An 18,376-nucleotide genomic window follows, 5' to 3' on the forward strand; every position below is an offset into this window, starting at 1 on the left:
GCCTGTGAGTTGGACACAATGCCTGAGCTGTTACCAACCCCATTACAGACCAGCTGAAAAGGGCAGGTATACCAACACCAGCCAACAGCCCAAAAAAAAAAAAAAAGAGACAAGTGTAAAAAGTTATTTTGCACAGCTGTCTAACTAAAAAAGCCCCGGGATGTCACGGGTATGATGGAGGGGAGATGGGAGCAGACAGAAGGAGATGGCATCGCCTTGCACGATGGCACAACAAGCACGAACACCTGACGATTTCCACTCTTATTCTCACAGAAGAGGAGGGGTCAGAGCCGGGGGGCGGTGTGGGTCACTCCAGGGTCACTCCATACCTTACACCTCCAACCGCTGGTTGGGATGGAGTCCATGACGGGCTGCAGGCAGAATGTGTGGTAGCCCTTATCGCACATGTCACAGACCAGCATCTTGCTGTCGTCCCCCGGGTTCCTGAACAAGAGCAAAGAAAAACAAAACACCGCCAGAGTTAGTTACATAACGGCTGCGCATGCACTCAGACACCAGCAGGAGGAGGGGAAAAGTCTCTCTCTCTCACACACACACACACACACACACACACACACACACACACACACAATCAAACAGAGAAGTGCCATCCATGCTGGCTTAATAGCAATCAATTTTCTAGTGTAATGTCAGGCAATGGCGGTTTGCTGTTTATCTAACTGAATTAGCCGCCGCGTTCCACCCAGGGATCACGGACCGCAGATTCGGCACGACAGCGGTCCTACGGGCCGAGCGCAAGCCGACGTTCTCATTCGGGAAGCCATGCAAATGCGCCATTAAACTCGCCGCATGAGAAATGGCGCAGCGGTAGCTGTGCTCCCAACTCCAAACCTGTCTAGGTGATAAATCCCAGCGGGGTGGGGAGGGATTTGGGGGACGACTAGGGTTGTATCGGGAAAAGTGAGATTTATTAGAGCAGAAATGGGGGGTTATGCACGGAAGGAGGGAACGGCAAGACGGCTAGACGTTTGTCAAATTCCAGGCATGTGTTTTTCAATCAAATGTACATCCACACTAAACGAGAATGTCATGTGATATTTACAACTGAGGAGAGCTATTAAAGACTCTTCCCCCTCGCCTCTTGTGCACAGTGTGTGTGTGCGCCCCACCCTGCTGATTTCTGTCCACTACATTTTCTTTTTCCAGCCATGCTGAGCAGAAAGGGACCGTTAAGACTAAAATGGAAACCAGTTCGTTTCCGTTCCTTCGTTAGGATGGCAGCACTGTACAGAGCAGCACACACACACACACACTGCAGGGCGGAAAATGGATCAGCAGAAGGGAGGAAAAAATCCTCAGCTGTCAAGACAAGTTGGTTAACTGCACTTCATACCCCCCCCCCCCCCACCGCTAATCTCTTGCCGACTATTCAAAAATGCGTCAGAGCGCATCACGAGGAAATATTCCCTTCCCGGGCCCAGAACCCACCAACCGCTGATCCTGTCATGTCCCCTACTCAAGCGCTAAACACACACGTGCACACATGCTCAAGGGTATATGTGCGCACACACACACAGACGGACCAAAAAAAGATCCAATTTCTCCAAATGTGGGGTGTTGGGTAACAAAAAAAAAAAAAGGATTCTTCATCAGCATATCCCAAACACAGACAATGTTTCATTAGTTTCACCAGCTGTACAATTATTAGTCCTTTAAAAGACACGAGTCCACACCTATTTAACTGACACCAAATTACACTATACAGTTTACAAAGCTACACAAACACCTTCCAACAAACTCACACAAAGGCAGTGTATTAAATAAAACTGATGACAAAACACTCCTTAGATTAAAATGTTCAGTAGAGAGCATTTAACCTTTTCACATGTGAACGTTCTTACGAGAAGCAGCAGGTTTAAAGAACACGCGCTGGATGACGGAGTTGGACGCACTGACCTGCATGTCAGACAGACTTTGCAGTCAGGACACTGCCAGCCAGCCCTCTTCAGAGGCGTGACCAGCACGTCCAGACAGGAGCCGTGGTAGTGCTGACCACACGTGGAGCAGAAGAGCTGGTCCTGAAGCTCTCCCGGCCTGTCACACACCAAACAGTTCACCTCGTCTTTAGCTGGGGGGAAGAGGCAGAGCGAGAGAAACCTTCCCATAAACTGTGGCACATTTATAAACACAAGCAACACCTTTCAAGGGTGTAACTTACTGGAGTAAACATTTCACAACGACAAGAAAAAAATTCTTGGAATTGAAAACGTTCTCGATGAACATTTGCCAACATCTTTTGAAAGAAGGGCTCATTGAATAATACTACAATCATATCAATCAAATTATAGTCAGTTATCACAGAAAAGCCTTTTGTGTGTGTGACAAAGAAGAAAGAGAAAGAACGAGAGAGGAAGAAGGAAGGAAGGAAGGAAGAACATGGGGGAAAAAAAAAAAAAAAACCCAAAGAGAGCGAGAGAGAGCGAGAGAGGAGGGCTGGCAGACAAGCAGCAAGGCCGAGGGACCGAGAGCTGAGCGACTCACAGCGCGTGAGGGCGAGGGGCGCGTGGTCCGGGCAGAGCAGGCTGTATCTCCTGACGTCCTGGAACGCTCCCGCCGCGGCCGCGCAGGGGTAGTGATAGGAGCGACCACAGCCTTCCTCGCTGCACTTTATGGATGCTCCGAGGCGCTTACAGTACGCACAGTACTGCGCACACACACACACGCACACACACACAGAGTGTACATTACAAAACAGGCCAACATTATTTATTTTGACAAGACAAACCGTGAAGTGGCAATTAAAAAGGCATAGCTTCAAAGTGACCTTTGACCTATCCGATTTAGCTGAGAGATTTGGTTTATGCTGCTGGACACTGACTGCATATAAAACAACTGCGAATAAATGCAGTGTTAAAATTCATTTTTATTTTTAAAATCCTCCAGTCAATCATGTAATAGTGCATTTATTTAGTCGGCTACTTTACACGCTGGAAACTACACCTTCCCTAGAGCAGTGCAAAGTACAAACACTCAGAACGTAACCCATTTGTAAACAGCAAATTACTATTACTACATGCAATAACTGAAGAGGGAACATTTTCCCGCTCATCATAACAGAGACCCTCGCGCTGCACGTCGAGTCTGAGAATTAGAGCGCTCACGTAAAGAGCTTTGTTTCCACAATTAGTCAGCATTAAACCCAAATCCTAACACATTCTTCTCCCTGCGCTGTATTGACACCATACTGAAATATCAGAATATTTCTGAGGAAGGGAAAAGTGCTCCCATTTTGAAGGATTACTGCATTTTACATTATCACATTGAAAAATTGTGCACTATAATACGACCAGGGACACGAACTGCATTTAAAAAATGAATAAACAACATGCGTGTGTCTGCCTTTAACCATCACTTTCCCCATTGTTCCACAAACAACAATAACTTGTCCTACTTGTGAGATTGCCTATCATTTTTCATGATTTTAGAAATTATTATAAACTATAAACAATAGGCAAGGTCTTTTCAATGCACGGTAATCAGCTTTGGCAGGTCGTCTGCTGAGGAGAGAGCAGTCAGAGCTTCTCTGTCTTAATACCAGATCACTGCGAGGGACCTCACAGACACTGGGCTTCTATAAGCACCAGGCCTTGAACTAAAACTCGTCTCAAGTCAGCAGCCTGTCCGTCTCTCACAGCACAGCTTTGAGGAACGCTGGCCCGCGTCCCAAACCCAGCAATCTGCAAATACCTTTCTGCACCGAGCATCGAGCCAGTGAGAGCCAGGCCCAGCGCCCTGGGGGGTTTGCCGTGGGCTGGGCTCCATGGCTTCCTTCACAGACACGCAAGACAGCTGGGGCCTCCGGCCTCGCCGAGCCTGCCTGCAGACCGGGGCGGCTTCTGTCCGATTTTGCAGCGGAGCTGACCGAAATGCAGGAAGGAATGTTGCGTCGCTTGTTTGGTTTCTAATGACCAAATCACAACTTGGGCTATTACAGATGACTATTAGCCAATATATCAGGCAGACAGAACGATGTCTATAAATACTGCAGCTGAAAATGCAGAAAAAGGTCATTGTTTTTTTGAGGCGTGTTGGCTGATGAGGAGACCAAGCCGCAGACTGCGGCTAATTCTGGAAGGAGAGTGGAGGCAAGAGAAGGAGAACGTTATTCCCCCTGTTCCTGTCCTGCGCCAATCCATAAATCCTGAAGGACAGTCCTCCACCGAGCACAGAAGCACAACCAACCTGTCTCTCCAAATTTGTCCGACATCCTGCCCGCACTGTTACAAAAGAAGCGAAGTCTGTCTTGCATGCAAAACAGCAGTGGGGGAATGTCTCTAGAGACCCGAGTGTGAGGGCAAGCCCAGACTAGTGCCCCAAGCTTCAGAGGGACAGAGGAACGCCAGCAAGCACCTCTGCCCTCAGTGACAGAGCAGCGAGAAGCCCTGATCTGGAGGGGTTTCAAAGAGTTCAGCTTCCTAGGCGCCCCCCTAGAAGTGCACTGCTCTGTGAGGTTTGGTACTGACCCAAATGCCAACACCTAAGTGGGTAACTCACATGGATCTGAACGCTTGATGCTAGCTTGTTGGGGACCTCGGGTCTGCAGAAGCAGGAGTGGGAGGCCCGACTCTGTAGGTGACAAAAAGCGGATACAGAGCTACAGGGGTATACACAGGTCTATGAGGACAGAGAAGACAGGTGTTCTCTGATAGTGCTGTCTGCATTATTTGTGAGGATCTCTGAAAGATCTTTTGTACAACATCTGAATGGTAAGCACAACCGGCAAAGAACAAAGTTTGAGAGCGCGAGAGATAGGGCATGAAAGCGAAAGAGAGAGAGAGATATCGTGCTGGCATCACGCGTTTTCTCCTGGTTTCTTAACAAGGGCCACCAGACAACTGCCACAGCTCACATAAACGTACACGTGCGCACACACGCACAAATACACAGGCACACACACGGCGCTGACATTTTGTCTGAAAGCTAAATGAGCAATCTGCCAATAGTTTAGCAGATTAGGGGTGCAAATTCAATCAGAGGAACATGATCTGGTGAGAGGTTGAGCAGCGTGGGGAGGAGCGTCCCACCCTGAGCGCCGTGACCTTTCCATTACACAGCTCACTGAGCCTCACCGCCAGGGACAACCTTTAGCGGAACAGCATCCATCTCAAACTGGTCCGCCTCACTCCCCCACGCAACCGTTCAGCAGGATCACAGGGAATACCGTGTCTGTGTGTGCCCACAATTTCATCAACACCTCCCCCTTACACACCTAAACACAGCCCTTCAAAGAAAGCCAATCCGCACCAGCACGGCACTGACCTAAACATCCTCACGGCACTGAATGAAAATTAAGCTCCGCCTGAAAATGTAACGTGTCTGAAGTCAGCCTGGCTCGGGGAATGACGCAGCAGACCAGCGCCAAAATATCGCCGTCATCTTTAAGCTCTGAGAAAGGAACTCTGGTGACACGGTCACATCCTTCACGTTTGCGCAAACAAGCTCGGAAGTTTCAACACCGCGTTATAGCATGATACACACACACGATAAGTCGACATCAGGTCCCAGAGGTGATGAAAATTAGCTGAAATAAAAACAATTAATTACCCCTAATGTGCCCCCTACAAACACCCCCCCTCCCCCACGAAACACTAACACCCCCCAGCTTCCCAAGCGCCTGTGTCTGACACATCATACTGTGTTAATTAGTGGATGCTCCACTAGAGAGATCGCAATAGCAGCGCGAATGTACTCAAAACCTAATTAGGAAATATTTTAAGAACCAGGGGACCTGCCCAACCCCCTAGCGCTCTCTCTCTCTCTCTCTCCTTGCATCTCTCTCACCCTCTCTCTGTCTCTGCCAATAATAACCCCCTTCGTGATTCTCTCTGAATACTTAATCAGCGCTGGGTACATTTGTCTTTGCCTTGTAAGCTATTAGCATCAGCACACATTTGAAAAAACTAGAGCTGAAAGCTTGCATCTTGAAACTGTTATTGTAGCATGGCATTAGCAGGGATGCTGAGATTATTTGTTCTCATGATGAAGTCCTTCGTGGAGTGGAAATGCATCTCAAAACAGTCGCAGAGTGAGAGGCAATCAACAGTTTTCTCATTTGTTTGAACAAATCAAGCCTGACTCTACATCCATGGAGAATCAACCAATTCAAACATGGAACAGTGCATAGAATCCAAACCAGTACATTAACACACACCTACCAGTACCAAAATCAACTACTGCTTATTAACCCGAGCTCAGGCTAGCTAGAATCTCTCTCTCACACACACACACACACACACACACACACACACAATATTGCTTGTTTGTTAACAAAATACTGGCTGTTGCAATATTGATATTGCTGTGAGGATTTCAGATAATCCACAAGAGAGTTCCGTTTTCTGTGGGCATTTTAATTAATCACAGCATTCACGCCTTTTGAAAGTCAAATATTTTAAGCCAAAACAACCAACTGAACCATTGCATCACCTCACTTCTCTTAATACAGTACTTTGCTGATGGTTTCATTCCAACATCTAGCACCATGGTGGGAACTGCAGTTTTGTTTTTGAATGCCGCTATGTATGTGCATGTCCCTGCTAGCTGTGGTGGTTTGTGAGAGAGAGAGCAGTTCCTTCAGACGGGTTAGTGAAGAGCTTCTGACCTCTGTGCTCCCTGAGTCGATGGCTTTGTCCACGTAGAGCTGGGCCTGCCCGCCTTCCCCACGCCACACGCCTTCTGACCAGGCTGCACACTGCAAGTGTGCACAGCACTGCCCTGGGGGACGAAAAACACACACACAGCGTCGAAATGTTTACTGTGTTTCCTTATTTTCACTGGAAGTGTGAGGCTACAATTAAATAAAAAAATGCTATTCTTCTTATAATGAATTTTTGAGAATTTTCAGACAAGAATGCGTGGTTTTAATTTAGAAAACAAAAATATGCATGGAAAAGGGAACATTTTAATATAATCTAATCAAATGAATTAACCGACTCTCTGATAAGAGCACTTTAAAAATCACTAACGCACATTGATCCCACAAAATGACATGAATCCAGGCGATTCAAAGAACCACGGTCCCAGGGGCATATGTAGGAAACTATGACATCTAGGTCACAAGATTTTTTGCAATAGCTTCCGTTATTTTAAACCATCTTTGGCAACCTCACCCGTTAGCTGACAACAGCCCTTACCAGTGGGGTCGAATAAAGATTGGACGTTGATGTCGTCGGGAAGGCCGATCTGACCGAGCTCGTCCCAGAGCTTGTGAGTGGGCTCTTCGCTGAAGGGGTCCGTGCTTCCAGGTGCCGAGGTGGAGTGGAGGCCGCTGTCTGGAGAGCTGATCCTGTGGAGACAACGAGGCGTTTACCCAGGCACACGCAAAGAAACGCAGAACTGGCAAAGCGCAACTCTGGCCATTGTTGCTGCTAAAACTTGCACACTTGCACTTCTTCTGTGGAAAAAGACTAATTGGTCGTCTGTAAATTGTTGTTTGCCAATGTAAGTGAATTTTATGAATCAATAAACAGTCCATCAGCCAGTTGTTGAGCTGAATCGAAGGCTGGGAAAATTCTGATACAGCCAGTTCTGATCTGGAGAACCCTCTGAGGGTCTCAACACCATTGCTGACCCACAACCGAGCAGCACTGCACACACCCCAACTCCTCACCATGTCCTACAGAGGAACTAAAGACCACACCCCACCTCCTCAAACAACCCCCACACCGCCCCTTCTACAGAGGGACTAAGACAAACCCTCCTACCTAGGGCTGGGCAATACAACAAAAATATGATCAGTATTTTTTCCCCTATATTGATCAATATCGATATTAATCATATATTATTTGATGATGCTGACAGCTTGTAGAGTTTCCTGCTATTGACTGAAGCATAAGGAAACCAGAGAGTTCATTTGTTCAACTTTAGAATATAGTTTATTTACCAAAATAGAATCATATAAACATTTAACTTTGCAAATATGCTTCATCTGCCTTAAACCTTTTTTTAACAGCATAATTCTTACTTTATGTTCTGGTTTTAAATCTCTCAAATGTTTTAAAGAAATCTGTGCAAAAAAAAACAAAAAACCCTCATTATGTAACTTCTGTTCTTATATCATCACTGAAACTGTGCTTATTATATGCACATTTATCTGAATCGCCTTTCATATGGGGTAATGGTCGCCAAAGGCGGCACGATTTATCATTTTGTTACAGCATTGCTGTATATATAAATATGGACCACATGTTCCCCGCTGTGGGTGTGACGACTGTGCTCACAGGGATGGCATCTCTTCAGGTGAAGGAAAAGATTTGTTTTTGGTTTTCACCAACTGACAACATATTTTACAGACCATCTTAATCTGTGCTTCATTGCTTTTCAGATAATCAAACCACCTCCATATGTGGTTGGTGTCATCATATCTTTCGTGTCAACCTCCAAGGCTGAGGAAACTATCGCAAGTTCATTTTTGCTTTCATGCAACTTATTGGTTCCACTCATGTGTTTCCTAGTTTTCAGAGCTTTCTTCAGCCCGGGTAGCTCAAACAATTCACAGCGGTAGGAGACGGGCGTGTAATTTGAGGTACAAGCCAAAACCAACTGACTGTCTGTTGTTGTGCATTTCTGATGTGTAATAATAGGCTGTTGCATCTGTTCTTAAGGATTAAAAAAAACCTTTGACGCATCATAACGATTCTGTTAGATATAATTTCATCATCCAGTACTAATCGCAGGCCTGGTTTGGGAATTGCTTTGTGTCAGACCTAAGGACCCTGCAGAGAATAGTAAGGACATCTGAGATGATAGGGGTCTTTCTGCCCCAAATCACAGATATTTACACCCTACACAGCAGCCACAAAGCCACCAGCACTGTGGATGTTCCTGCACACCTCTCATAAGAACTCTTCTTCCTCCTGCCATTGGGAAAAGGTAACGAAGCAAAAGGGTCTCTGAAGCCATCGGACTCCTCAACTCCCAGAGACTGACCTGACACTCCCTCAGGGTGTGTACACACACTAAATATTCTCTTACACGTTTGCACATTGCTTAAATGTCTGCTGCTAGATTACTATATTTAACAGACATCATATTCTATTTAGCATATATTGTACTCTTGCATTGTTATACTGGCTGCTACCTCAGTGACTGCTGTCTTCACGTATGCTCCGAGTGCATCTACTAAACACTTGCACGTCACATCGTTCTGTGCATTTATTCACTGTCGAGTATTGGTCAGTCTTGCACCATTAGTCATTGTGTCTACTGGGCCTGTATTTGGCATTTACTGTTGGTTTTTTTTGGCCTACAGTTGTGATCTTTTGTACTGTGCCATGAGACTGGAAAGTCATGACCCTTTCACTGAAATAATTGTATGTAGCCTAACCAAGGAACCAACGTATCTCAGATCTGTAATGAGCATCGTTTGGTCTTTGTGATGCTGCCTGTGCATGGAAAGGGTTAACATGCAGCACCGGTGACAGGACCGGCCAGGCGAGGGTCTATCGGAGTTGGCCATCACACAACGCCTGGCTGTTCGGGAGAGGATGGGCATGACGGATATGGAGGTCTGGGGTTAGGAGGTGGGGAGAGGGAGAGAGACGAGACAGAGACTAATAGAAACGGAAAAAACAGGAATTACCATTTAAAAAGAGGCTGGTGTGAAAGCCAGCCAGAGCCGTGATACAGAGGGGCCAGCATGAAAGACTACTGTATCCCAGCATCCTCTGTCCCGCACATCTGCATACAGCTAAACAAACGGCTCACGGCTCCGCTTCCGTCCCATCAGGGTTTATATCAGCAGAGGAGGGACACGTGCACGTGTGTGTGTATATATACGCGTTCCAACACACACACACTCCAAAAAAACACCAAGAAAGACAAGCAAGGTCAGACACATACCGAACGAAGAAAAATACCCCAGTGACACACACAGGTATGTTGTGTGCACACACACACACACACTCCCACACACACACACACACACACACACATACACACTCCCACACACACACACACACACACACACACACACACACACACACACACTCCCACACACACACACACTCCCACACACACACACACACACTCTGTGGTTTGCTTTCTTCTTTGCCATTAAAAGCAGAGAATTACAAATTACAAACTTTTGGGTTTCGGAGAGGCTGCCAACCACAATATACACTCTCACATCCATTTTTCTTGGGAGCCTGTTCCAATTCCTCTCAGCTGTGTGCTATACATCAGCAGCACAGAGCATCCTGCCACTGTCTCTGTGGTCACCACGGATACGGGACTGATTTAATTACGGTCTAAATAACCTTTGGGAGGTTATGAATACAGCGTGTCTATAATACATCACAGCGCCATACGGAACTTCCCTGCCTTGCTTCAACTCTCATCCTCAGCAGCATTCATCAACCCCGACAAAAGGTTAAGAGACGACACTTAGGTAAAAAGTTCATCTCAACAAGCGCAGAATAACAGTAATGGATGTAAAATGCCTGATGGATGTGACTGATTGTCCCAATCAAATGCCTAACAGCTGTTACTGGGGGTGTCGCAACCTAAATCATGCTGTCCTGACAGCTCATGCAATTCTAGCCCTAAGATTCAACTCATCAGTCCAACATATAATAATTAAGGCCTCGATGAGTTCAATCTAAGATTTTGGGAAAGCGATTCCACACGATTCCAGTCAAGAAACATTCTGTCTGAAATACAGAATTAACATGCTGGAAGTGTAACTGAGCCAGCCTGCTAGGTTGAAACTCAGAACGTTGGGTGAAATGCGCGTTCTGGCGAATCATACATTTATATGATTAAAAAAAGAAACAAGCACACACACACACACACACACACTTTGTCACAATAATGCCAGTCAATCCTTGGATCGACATCGAGGATTTTAATACATTACAAGTTAGACCTCAATTTAAAATGAAGCCATACAATTGCAAGACATTAAATTTTCACATTTTATGGAATAAAGCTTTTATCCAAAGCAACTAACAATACAACTCAAGCAACTGAGGGATAAGGGCCTTGCTCAGGGGCCGCTCAGGGGCAACTTGGCAATAGTGGGGTGTGAAGTGGCACCCTCCTGATTACTAGTCGAGTTCAACAATATCAAGCTATAACTCCTCTACAAAGCTGTCAGACGTTTAAATGACACCTGCATAGAAGAGTGAGAGTTTTCAATCCTGTCCTCAGGGACCCCTTAATCCAGGACAAACATTTGTTCTGATGCAGCAGCACATTTCATGGTTCAGCTGTATGACAAGTTTGAACACAAGAATCTGATTTGGCTGCGTGTTTCTGAGAACTGGACTGAAAACTTCTGCTCCAGGTTGATCAGATCAGCGTACACAGTTTTTGGTTTGCGGGTGACTAAATAGTTGTAAATATATTTGTCACGCCTTATACTTTTAACAGGGACTGTTTGTACAGCCATTACCCATTCCATCCAATTTAATGTTTCTGAAATATTAATATTAATGACAGGCTAATAAAGTCATCAACATAACTGGGGACGAAGAGAGAAAACACACAAAAAAGAAGATCCTTGGAAAGAACAGCCATCCAAACAGGCTAAAATAAGCCACAGAAGGACAACGCTTTCCTTCATTTTATCCTCCATCAAAGAGGCGGTCAGCTCAAGGACCGTTTCAGGGCTTCACCTGGTTTAAGGTTTTCCAGCGCGGCTAATCCATGAGGCTATTCCTAATGGACATCAGACCCCAGCCTCAGGGGCTGCCGCTCCTCATTACACGACAGCACTGATTCATTAAAACTGTGATGACTCACGGCCTATCAAAGTTAGCTTCAATTTTTATCACCTTAGCAGAGCTTTAATTAGCAGCTTCCCTCTCTCCCTCCCTCGCTCTCTCTCTCTCTCAAAACTCGCCTTAGTCAGTAGGCAGGATGTTTTCCTTTGTTGTAGCGTTAGTTGGTTTGTAATTTCTAGATTGCAGAATTGGTGGTTTTACAACTTCTGAACACGACCCTTATCTGGGTCGCTTTACTGACGAGTTTCAACATTCTCCCTTAACTCTCCACCTTAACTGCATGCTGCCTGCCTCTCCTCCCTTTTATTTGTTATCATTTTCATTCCTCACTCCTGTCTACAACTGGCAACGCGCCAGCTCCCGCAGACCAATCAGGCGTCTCCAACACAACAATGCTCCGCCACTTGGCAGCCAGCCAGAAACAGCCCGGGTCGAACATTACGTCATAAGTCCCCTGATGTCGGCACCTGATTGGTTCCAAAGACCAGAGCAAATTAGGCTCCCATCCAATGAGCCCAGGGGTGTCTTTCAACAGGAACTTTTGTCAACAGCAGGTCACGTGGAGCAGGAGTGAATGGAGGTGCACAGAGAGGCCACGGAAAGTGGATGAGGCCTGCCAGCAAAATCCTTCCCTCGTGGGTTCTTCCTCCTGCCCTCCTCCCCTGCATCAAGTGACTAATCATCAGGCCATTTTGGCAGCAAATTAATTGACCCAAATTGAATTGTAGTGCCAGGTTCATTAGCATTCACTAACTTATTTGGGTCAGTCTCTCTCTCTCTCTCTCAATAAAACACAATTCCTGGCAATTCCACTTGACTGAGAAACTTGTGGGTATTGGGTTTTTTTTTTCCTATAGAATATTCTACGAAAGTGATCACGTTAGATTTCTCAAGCTAAAAGTTTTTGAATCTGACGGTCAAATTCACCAGATTTCAAAGTATCACATGTTAAGTGTGATCTTGCAAAATATATTCAGTGTGACATTACTGATGTCTGTCTGCATGAGTGTGTATGTGAAGTTCTCCCTTATATGGTGCCTTTCTAAATAACCAATAAGGCAAATAACAGCAGCCAAAAGCATACAACACAGTAAGAAATAGTGCAGGATTAGGCCCAGGCAAACCCCCTGCTCCCATTCTGGCACTGAAAGCCCTGCTCAGTGAGGGATCTAGACGACATACAGAGGCTGGCCACAATGCCCGCGCTTGCTCATGGAAAGTAATTACATGGGCAAGCTCCTAATTGGATGGTTCCCAGCGCAGCACGGCACATTGTTTCTGAACCACAGGGGTCACGGGGGTCATCGCGTTTTAAACGCAAGTTTCTGCAGCAGCCCAGCTCAGCACGGGCCACTTCCTCCACAGCCAGGGCTCCTGAGCCTTCCCTCCAACTCTCTGACCCCCAACTCTCCCTCCCTGTCTGGCCTCATTTTCTCAGCACAACACTGTGGTCAGTCAGACACTCCACAAATATATCGAAACCTCCATTACTTACACAATCAGGAGACACTTCCTTATTCTCAGCCATTGTATGCTCTCTCACACACACGCTCCTGCATGTGTGCACACACACGCATGCACAAACATGCGTAGTCAGATGGTCGGGTACACACACACACACACACACACACAGAATAACGGTAGTCCAGTTAATGATGCAGCAATTCAGCATTTTAAAACCTCTCACTCGCTTTTTAAACTTTTCTCAATAGTCCTCTAAGAAGCACTGGGTTGCCTGAAGTTTGTCCTCTCTGCTCTGTGTGAGCGTATGACGTTAAACGAGGAACACGCAGTCATGAATACAAATCCAAACTCTATGGGATGAGCTCAATTTTACTCAAATCCCAAGACTTCAACCAATCCCAGACCACCATACCTACGCAACCAAATCACATTACACCAGTCCCCAGGCCACGCCAAACCAAGCCACAGTCAAAATTGGACTCCATCCAAAAAGGAGTCAAATCACCATGACGACTCACTTTTTCAGACCCCTCCCGCGCTGTCCTGGGCTCCGGGTGTGGTCGTTGTCTTCGAAGTCATTGTCGTCGTCGTCGTCATGGTAATCGTCATCTTTCTCTGAGCTCCCACGGCGGTTGCGGATGTGCAGGGGAACGTAGCCGGGCGTCGGGCCGAAAAGCTTCAGCTCTCCCTGACCCAGGAGACTCTTCTCTCCACAATAACAGAAGGCACAGAGTTTTTCTCTGAGAGAGAGGGAGCAGTGTAAATGAATTAAGGGTTAGAGGGAAGGTGGCGTTTGAAAAACAATGAGCAGAAGGGAGAAAGAAATCAAGCATCTTTTCAAAAGTTGACATTCTAAAAAAGAATTTCACCCACAGGAGTCTAATACATTAATCTAATATACACACGCGCACAGGTGCTTACTGCAGACAGGGCTGCGCACACAAAACAGTAGCATCTATCCTGCTAGCTGCTTGAACGGTCTAGAGAGCAGTGTGCATGTGTGTTCATGCGTGTGTTCGAGCTTCTTCCCACTCTGACTCCATAAGGGCCATGAGGATACACTGGACCAGGTCTGCCAGAGGAGCTTCTGTGGATGGGAGTCCAGAGATGACAATAACCTGCTCCGACAAGCAAGACATCGCCAGTGCAATGTACTCGCACGCCAAAGAGATCTCATTAATCTCAAAATGGTATGTGTCACTCAGTGAGGTACAGGTGTAAGGCATCCCAGTATATCGGGGGGGGTCTACAATGCTTCATGACAGTTCAACGTAGGGCTGGTAACATCCCTCTTACAGAGAACAGACAGGCCTCAGAAATCACGAAGACACGATCCTGATACTGGCCAGAAGTTTAAAAACAAACAAGCAAACAAACAAACAAACATTCAAAAAAAAAAAAAAACTGCATAGACTGTCTAACATCATTTCCAAATACAATGTGACCTATTTCAGTTAACGCATCCAGTCACTGAGCCCTACATTACAACATAACAGTGATACTGCAGTGCACCATGTGACTCTACGGGGCTGTTGCCTGACCGTCGTCACTGCTGGGGCTCCACAGGTCTGCGCCACGTGATGACATCTTTATCTCTGCCTTCCTGACTAATGGAAGTGTGATTACCAGATCAATGGTGAAATCCACCTCATTCTCAAACATACATTAGCAATAGCCATCGTGGACAGACATGCACACACACACAAAACTATTTATTCAAAGTAAATAAATATATGAGGGTGTAACATCAGAAATACACAATAATATAATCTCTGGAAAGAACAAAAACATTTAAAGTTCCATCTTCAATGGAAGGTATAAGAAATTTGTGCATTTCTTTTAACATTAATGACCCCTTTAAAAACGGAAGTTCTGGCATTGTGTTTAAATGTGCAGCTCGGCACGTGCACCCACAGTCTAGGAGGGGCACATATGGTCAAACGGGGGAGGAGCCCCCTCTGTCCCCGCCCCTCACCCTCCCACATGTTGCTGGGAGCAGGACAATCAGTACTAATTATGAGCAGGAAGAATGAATGTGTTTTTTGTTCTCCTCCCAGCCCTGTGCTAATTACATCAGCAGGAGGCCAGGCTACGGTCTGCCAGGCTAATGCCACTAGCTCTCAGGCCTGTGCCTGCCTCCTCTTTCCTGCCAGCTCCTGCCCAGTTACCACCCGGATCTGCCCCAGCTGCCCTGCCCAGTTATCACCACTGACCTGTGCCCACTCCCCCTCACAGTTACAAATGCTTTCCCTGCTCTACAATGAATACACTTAGGGGCTTAGGTACTCTCATACACACACACACACACACTTTTTATATATATATATATATATATGTGTGCTCCTCCCCCGCTTTGCCATATGTGCCCCTCCTAGACATACGTACGTGTGTGTGTGTGTGCGCGTGTGTGTGTGTCTCCAACCTGGTTTTTGTGTTCCCAGTGGCTGAGGCGGACGAGCCAGCCGAGTCCTCCGACACCGAGCGCTGAAACAGCGGGGAGAGTATGTGCTCGTCCCTGGGGCTGAGACCCAGCGGCTGGGGGAAGTCCTCCTCATCTGCCTCCAGCTCCCCCGCTTCTGTTCAGCAGCACAGGAGAGAAACCACACTTAAGCGCACCATTCCCCAAGGGCTTCTCCTAACAGGTCTCGCTTGGCCAGACAACGGCTTTGACAATCCACAAACACGGCGCTTTCTAACATGTTCAGGTAGAACATATTAAGGTCCTGGCAGCAAGCGATGCTGAGGCAAGGCCAGGTTTAAAACATGCCGCAACAACAGGGGTTTTCAGGTGACGAAAACAGCCATGACAACAGCGCCAGCTAGTATAAAAGACAGACAGTCAAGGACCCGGCAGCAGTGCCGTTTCTATTTGGCTTGTGAAGGGCCTCTTTAGAAGAAAAGGGCAGTTCTCTTAAAAACCTTCAGGATGATGGCGTAGACACCTCGACGAGCAACTGGGTTTTGAGATGACCAAATCAATTAAATTACAGACTAGCCATAGATGGGATGGCTGAATTATTGTGTGTTGGCATTCGATTATCAATCAAGCTGTCCTGAAGAACAAGGAATGCCAGCCTGGTTTCCAGGGAAACCTTGCACGAGGATTGGCAGTAAGAGTTCGGACTGGGGGGGTGGTCCCCTTCACATCTCTAAAGTGCTCCATTTACTACTGCAGAGGCGCACGGCAGCTGTCAGTCAACCGGAGCAGGAGGGACTGTGATGGGTGTCGGTGAGTCATGGTAAAGTGTAGCGGAGGGACGAGTCTATCTGGTTACACCGGGTCCACCTTGCGAACAGAGATGAATTTACCAATTATGGAGGAATCCTACGCACAGTAGGGTCACTGCAATTTGATTGGCTGCTTGTTTATTTAATAAATAAATATTTATTTATTTATTTATTTATTTATATTAGACCCAACATCATTTGGTCAGACCAACAAAACAGGGCTGAATCTCAGTTTTTTCAAATATATAAATGTCAAATCTCACTATTAAATCTAAACATCTACACAAATCAACTTTAAAAAGACCCCCACACCACCCCAGAAGGGACAAGGAAAAAGTGACCAAGGTGTTATTTTGTGAGAGGAGAGGAGGCATAAGCTTCTCGCTGCAAACCTGATCACGCAGCACTTGTTAAACACGGTGTTTGAAAAGTCACGAACATGGTGCCACAGAGTGCACAATTAGGCAAGTTGTATTTTTGAGGATTAATTTTATTATTGAACTACAATGCTCTGTCAATCCAAAATGTTAATAAACTCAAACATGAATATTTAACAAAGTAAAAGTGAGGTTTTTGCTTTTCTTAGGAGAGTATCTGTGTGCATAATTATTGGGCAACTATTAGTGTGAAGAATTATTATGCAACTAATTGAGAAATCTCACTTGTTTATCATCATTTGTTAAAGTAAGAACAAACACTAATCAATTTACAAAGAAATCATAGCCACCCTTCTTTTCAATAATGGTCCTAAGTCCTAAGTTTCTTAATCTGTTGATGATCAACTTTTTGTGCAGCAGCAACCACAGCCTCCCAGACACTGTTCAGAGAGCTGCACTGTTTGCCTTCACTGTAAATCTCCAGTTTAAAAAGGCCCACAAGCTCTCGGGTGGGTTCAGGTCAGGGGAGGAAGGGGGCATGTCATTATTCTTTCACATTTAAAGTCTTTACTGGCCAACCACACAGTGGAGCATGTCGATGTATGCGATGGAGCATTGTCCTGCATAAACATCATGGTCTTTTTGAAAGATGCAGACTTTTACCTGTACCACTGCTTGAAGAAAGTGTCTTCTAAAAACTGGCAGGTTTGGGAGTCCATCTCTCCATTTTGAGTCCATCTTCAACCCGAAAGGTCCATCTTTAATAATAATAGCAGGCCATAGCAGTACCCCCCTCCACCTTGCTGGTGTCTGAGTGGAAGTGGAGCTCTGTCCACGTTACTGATCCAGCCACGGGTCCATCCATCTGGCCATCAAGAGTCACTCATCAGTCCATGAAACCTTTGAAAAACTGGCCTTGACGTTTCACCTTGTGTGTCTTGCTCTGTGGTGGTTGGATTTTCAGCCTGCTGTACCTTGGCCTTGTCTCCGAGTACTGAACACTCCAGGTAGGTTGCAATTCTAGAATATGACAGCACTGGAGGATAACGGGTTCCTGGTCGCTTCATGTTTGAGTCTTCTCAAATCTTTGGCAGTTAATTTGCATTGTTTTTCCTGTTTCTTGCGACCCTGTTTATGTGCAAGAAAATGTTTGAGGGTTCTGTAAACACGCCCCAATAACTTAGCAATTTTAAGAGTGCTGCATCCCTCTGAAAGGCTTTTTAAATTTTTTGACTTTTCAGAGTCAGTCAAATCTCTTTTTTGGCCCATTTTGCCGATGAAAAAAAGCTGCCTAATAATTCTGCACACCTTGATATAGGGTGTTGATCTGCTTAGGCCACACCCTCCCACATCACACAAATACACATCACCTGATGTGCTTAAATACAATAAGCATTTGGGTTTATACAACTTGGAGTTGGAAAACATGTTGGAAAAACTGTTTTTTGTTTGTTTTTTTATTAAAAGAGCTTCTGTGTCACCAACACAGCACAACGCCATAGATGTGCAACACAGTCGTGTTCATTACAGATAAGGGAAAGGCACAGGCAAGACATGCCAACG

General features: G+C 45.9%; 1 protein-coding gene across 12 annotated transcripts in view; it reads right to left on the reverse strand.

Annotated features, from left to right (window-relative positions):
• Positions 1 to 18,376, reverse strand: part of kmt2ca (lysine (K)-specific methyltransferase 2Ca) — a 112,097-nt gene that overhangs the window by 67,955 nt on the left and 25,766 nt on the right. For all 12 annotated transcript variants that reach the window (XM_035530697.1, XM_035530693.1, XM_035530700.1 and 9 more), the window contains exons 4-10: positions 15,631 to 15,784; positions 13,727 to 13,948; positions 7,155 to 7,306; positions 6,623 to 6,735; positions 2,503 to 2,665; positions 1,918 to 2,089; positions 330 to 444 (exon numbers count right to left, since the gene is read on the reverse strand). In XM_035530697.1, coding sequence (XP_035386590.1) covers positions 330 to 444; positions 1,918 to 2,089; positions 2,503 to 2,665; positions 6,623 to 6,735; positions 7,155 to 7,306; positions 13,727 to 13,948; positions 15,631 to 15,784 — 1,091 coding nt within the window. The remainder of the gene's footprint in view (positions 1 to 329; positions 445 to 1,917; positions 2,090 to 2,502; positions 2,666 to 6,622; positions 6,736 to 7,154; positions 7,307 to 13,726; positions 13,949 to 15,630; positions 15,785 to 18,376) is intronic.

The sequence above is a fragment of the Electrophorus electricus genome, chromosome 10 (genome assembly GCF_013358815.1).
Source record: "Electrophorus electricus isolate fEleEle1 chromosome 10, fEleEle1.pri, whole genome shotgun sequence".
In the NCBI taxonomy this organism is placed as follows: domain Eukaryota; kingdom Metazoa; phylum Chordata; class Actinopteri; order Gymnotiformes; family Gymnotidae; genus Electrophorus; species Electrophorus electricus.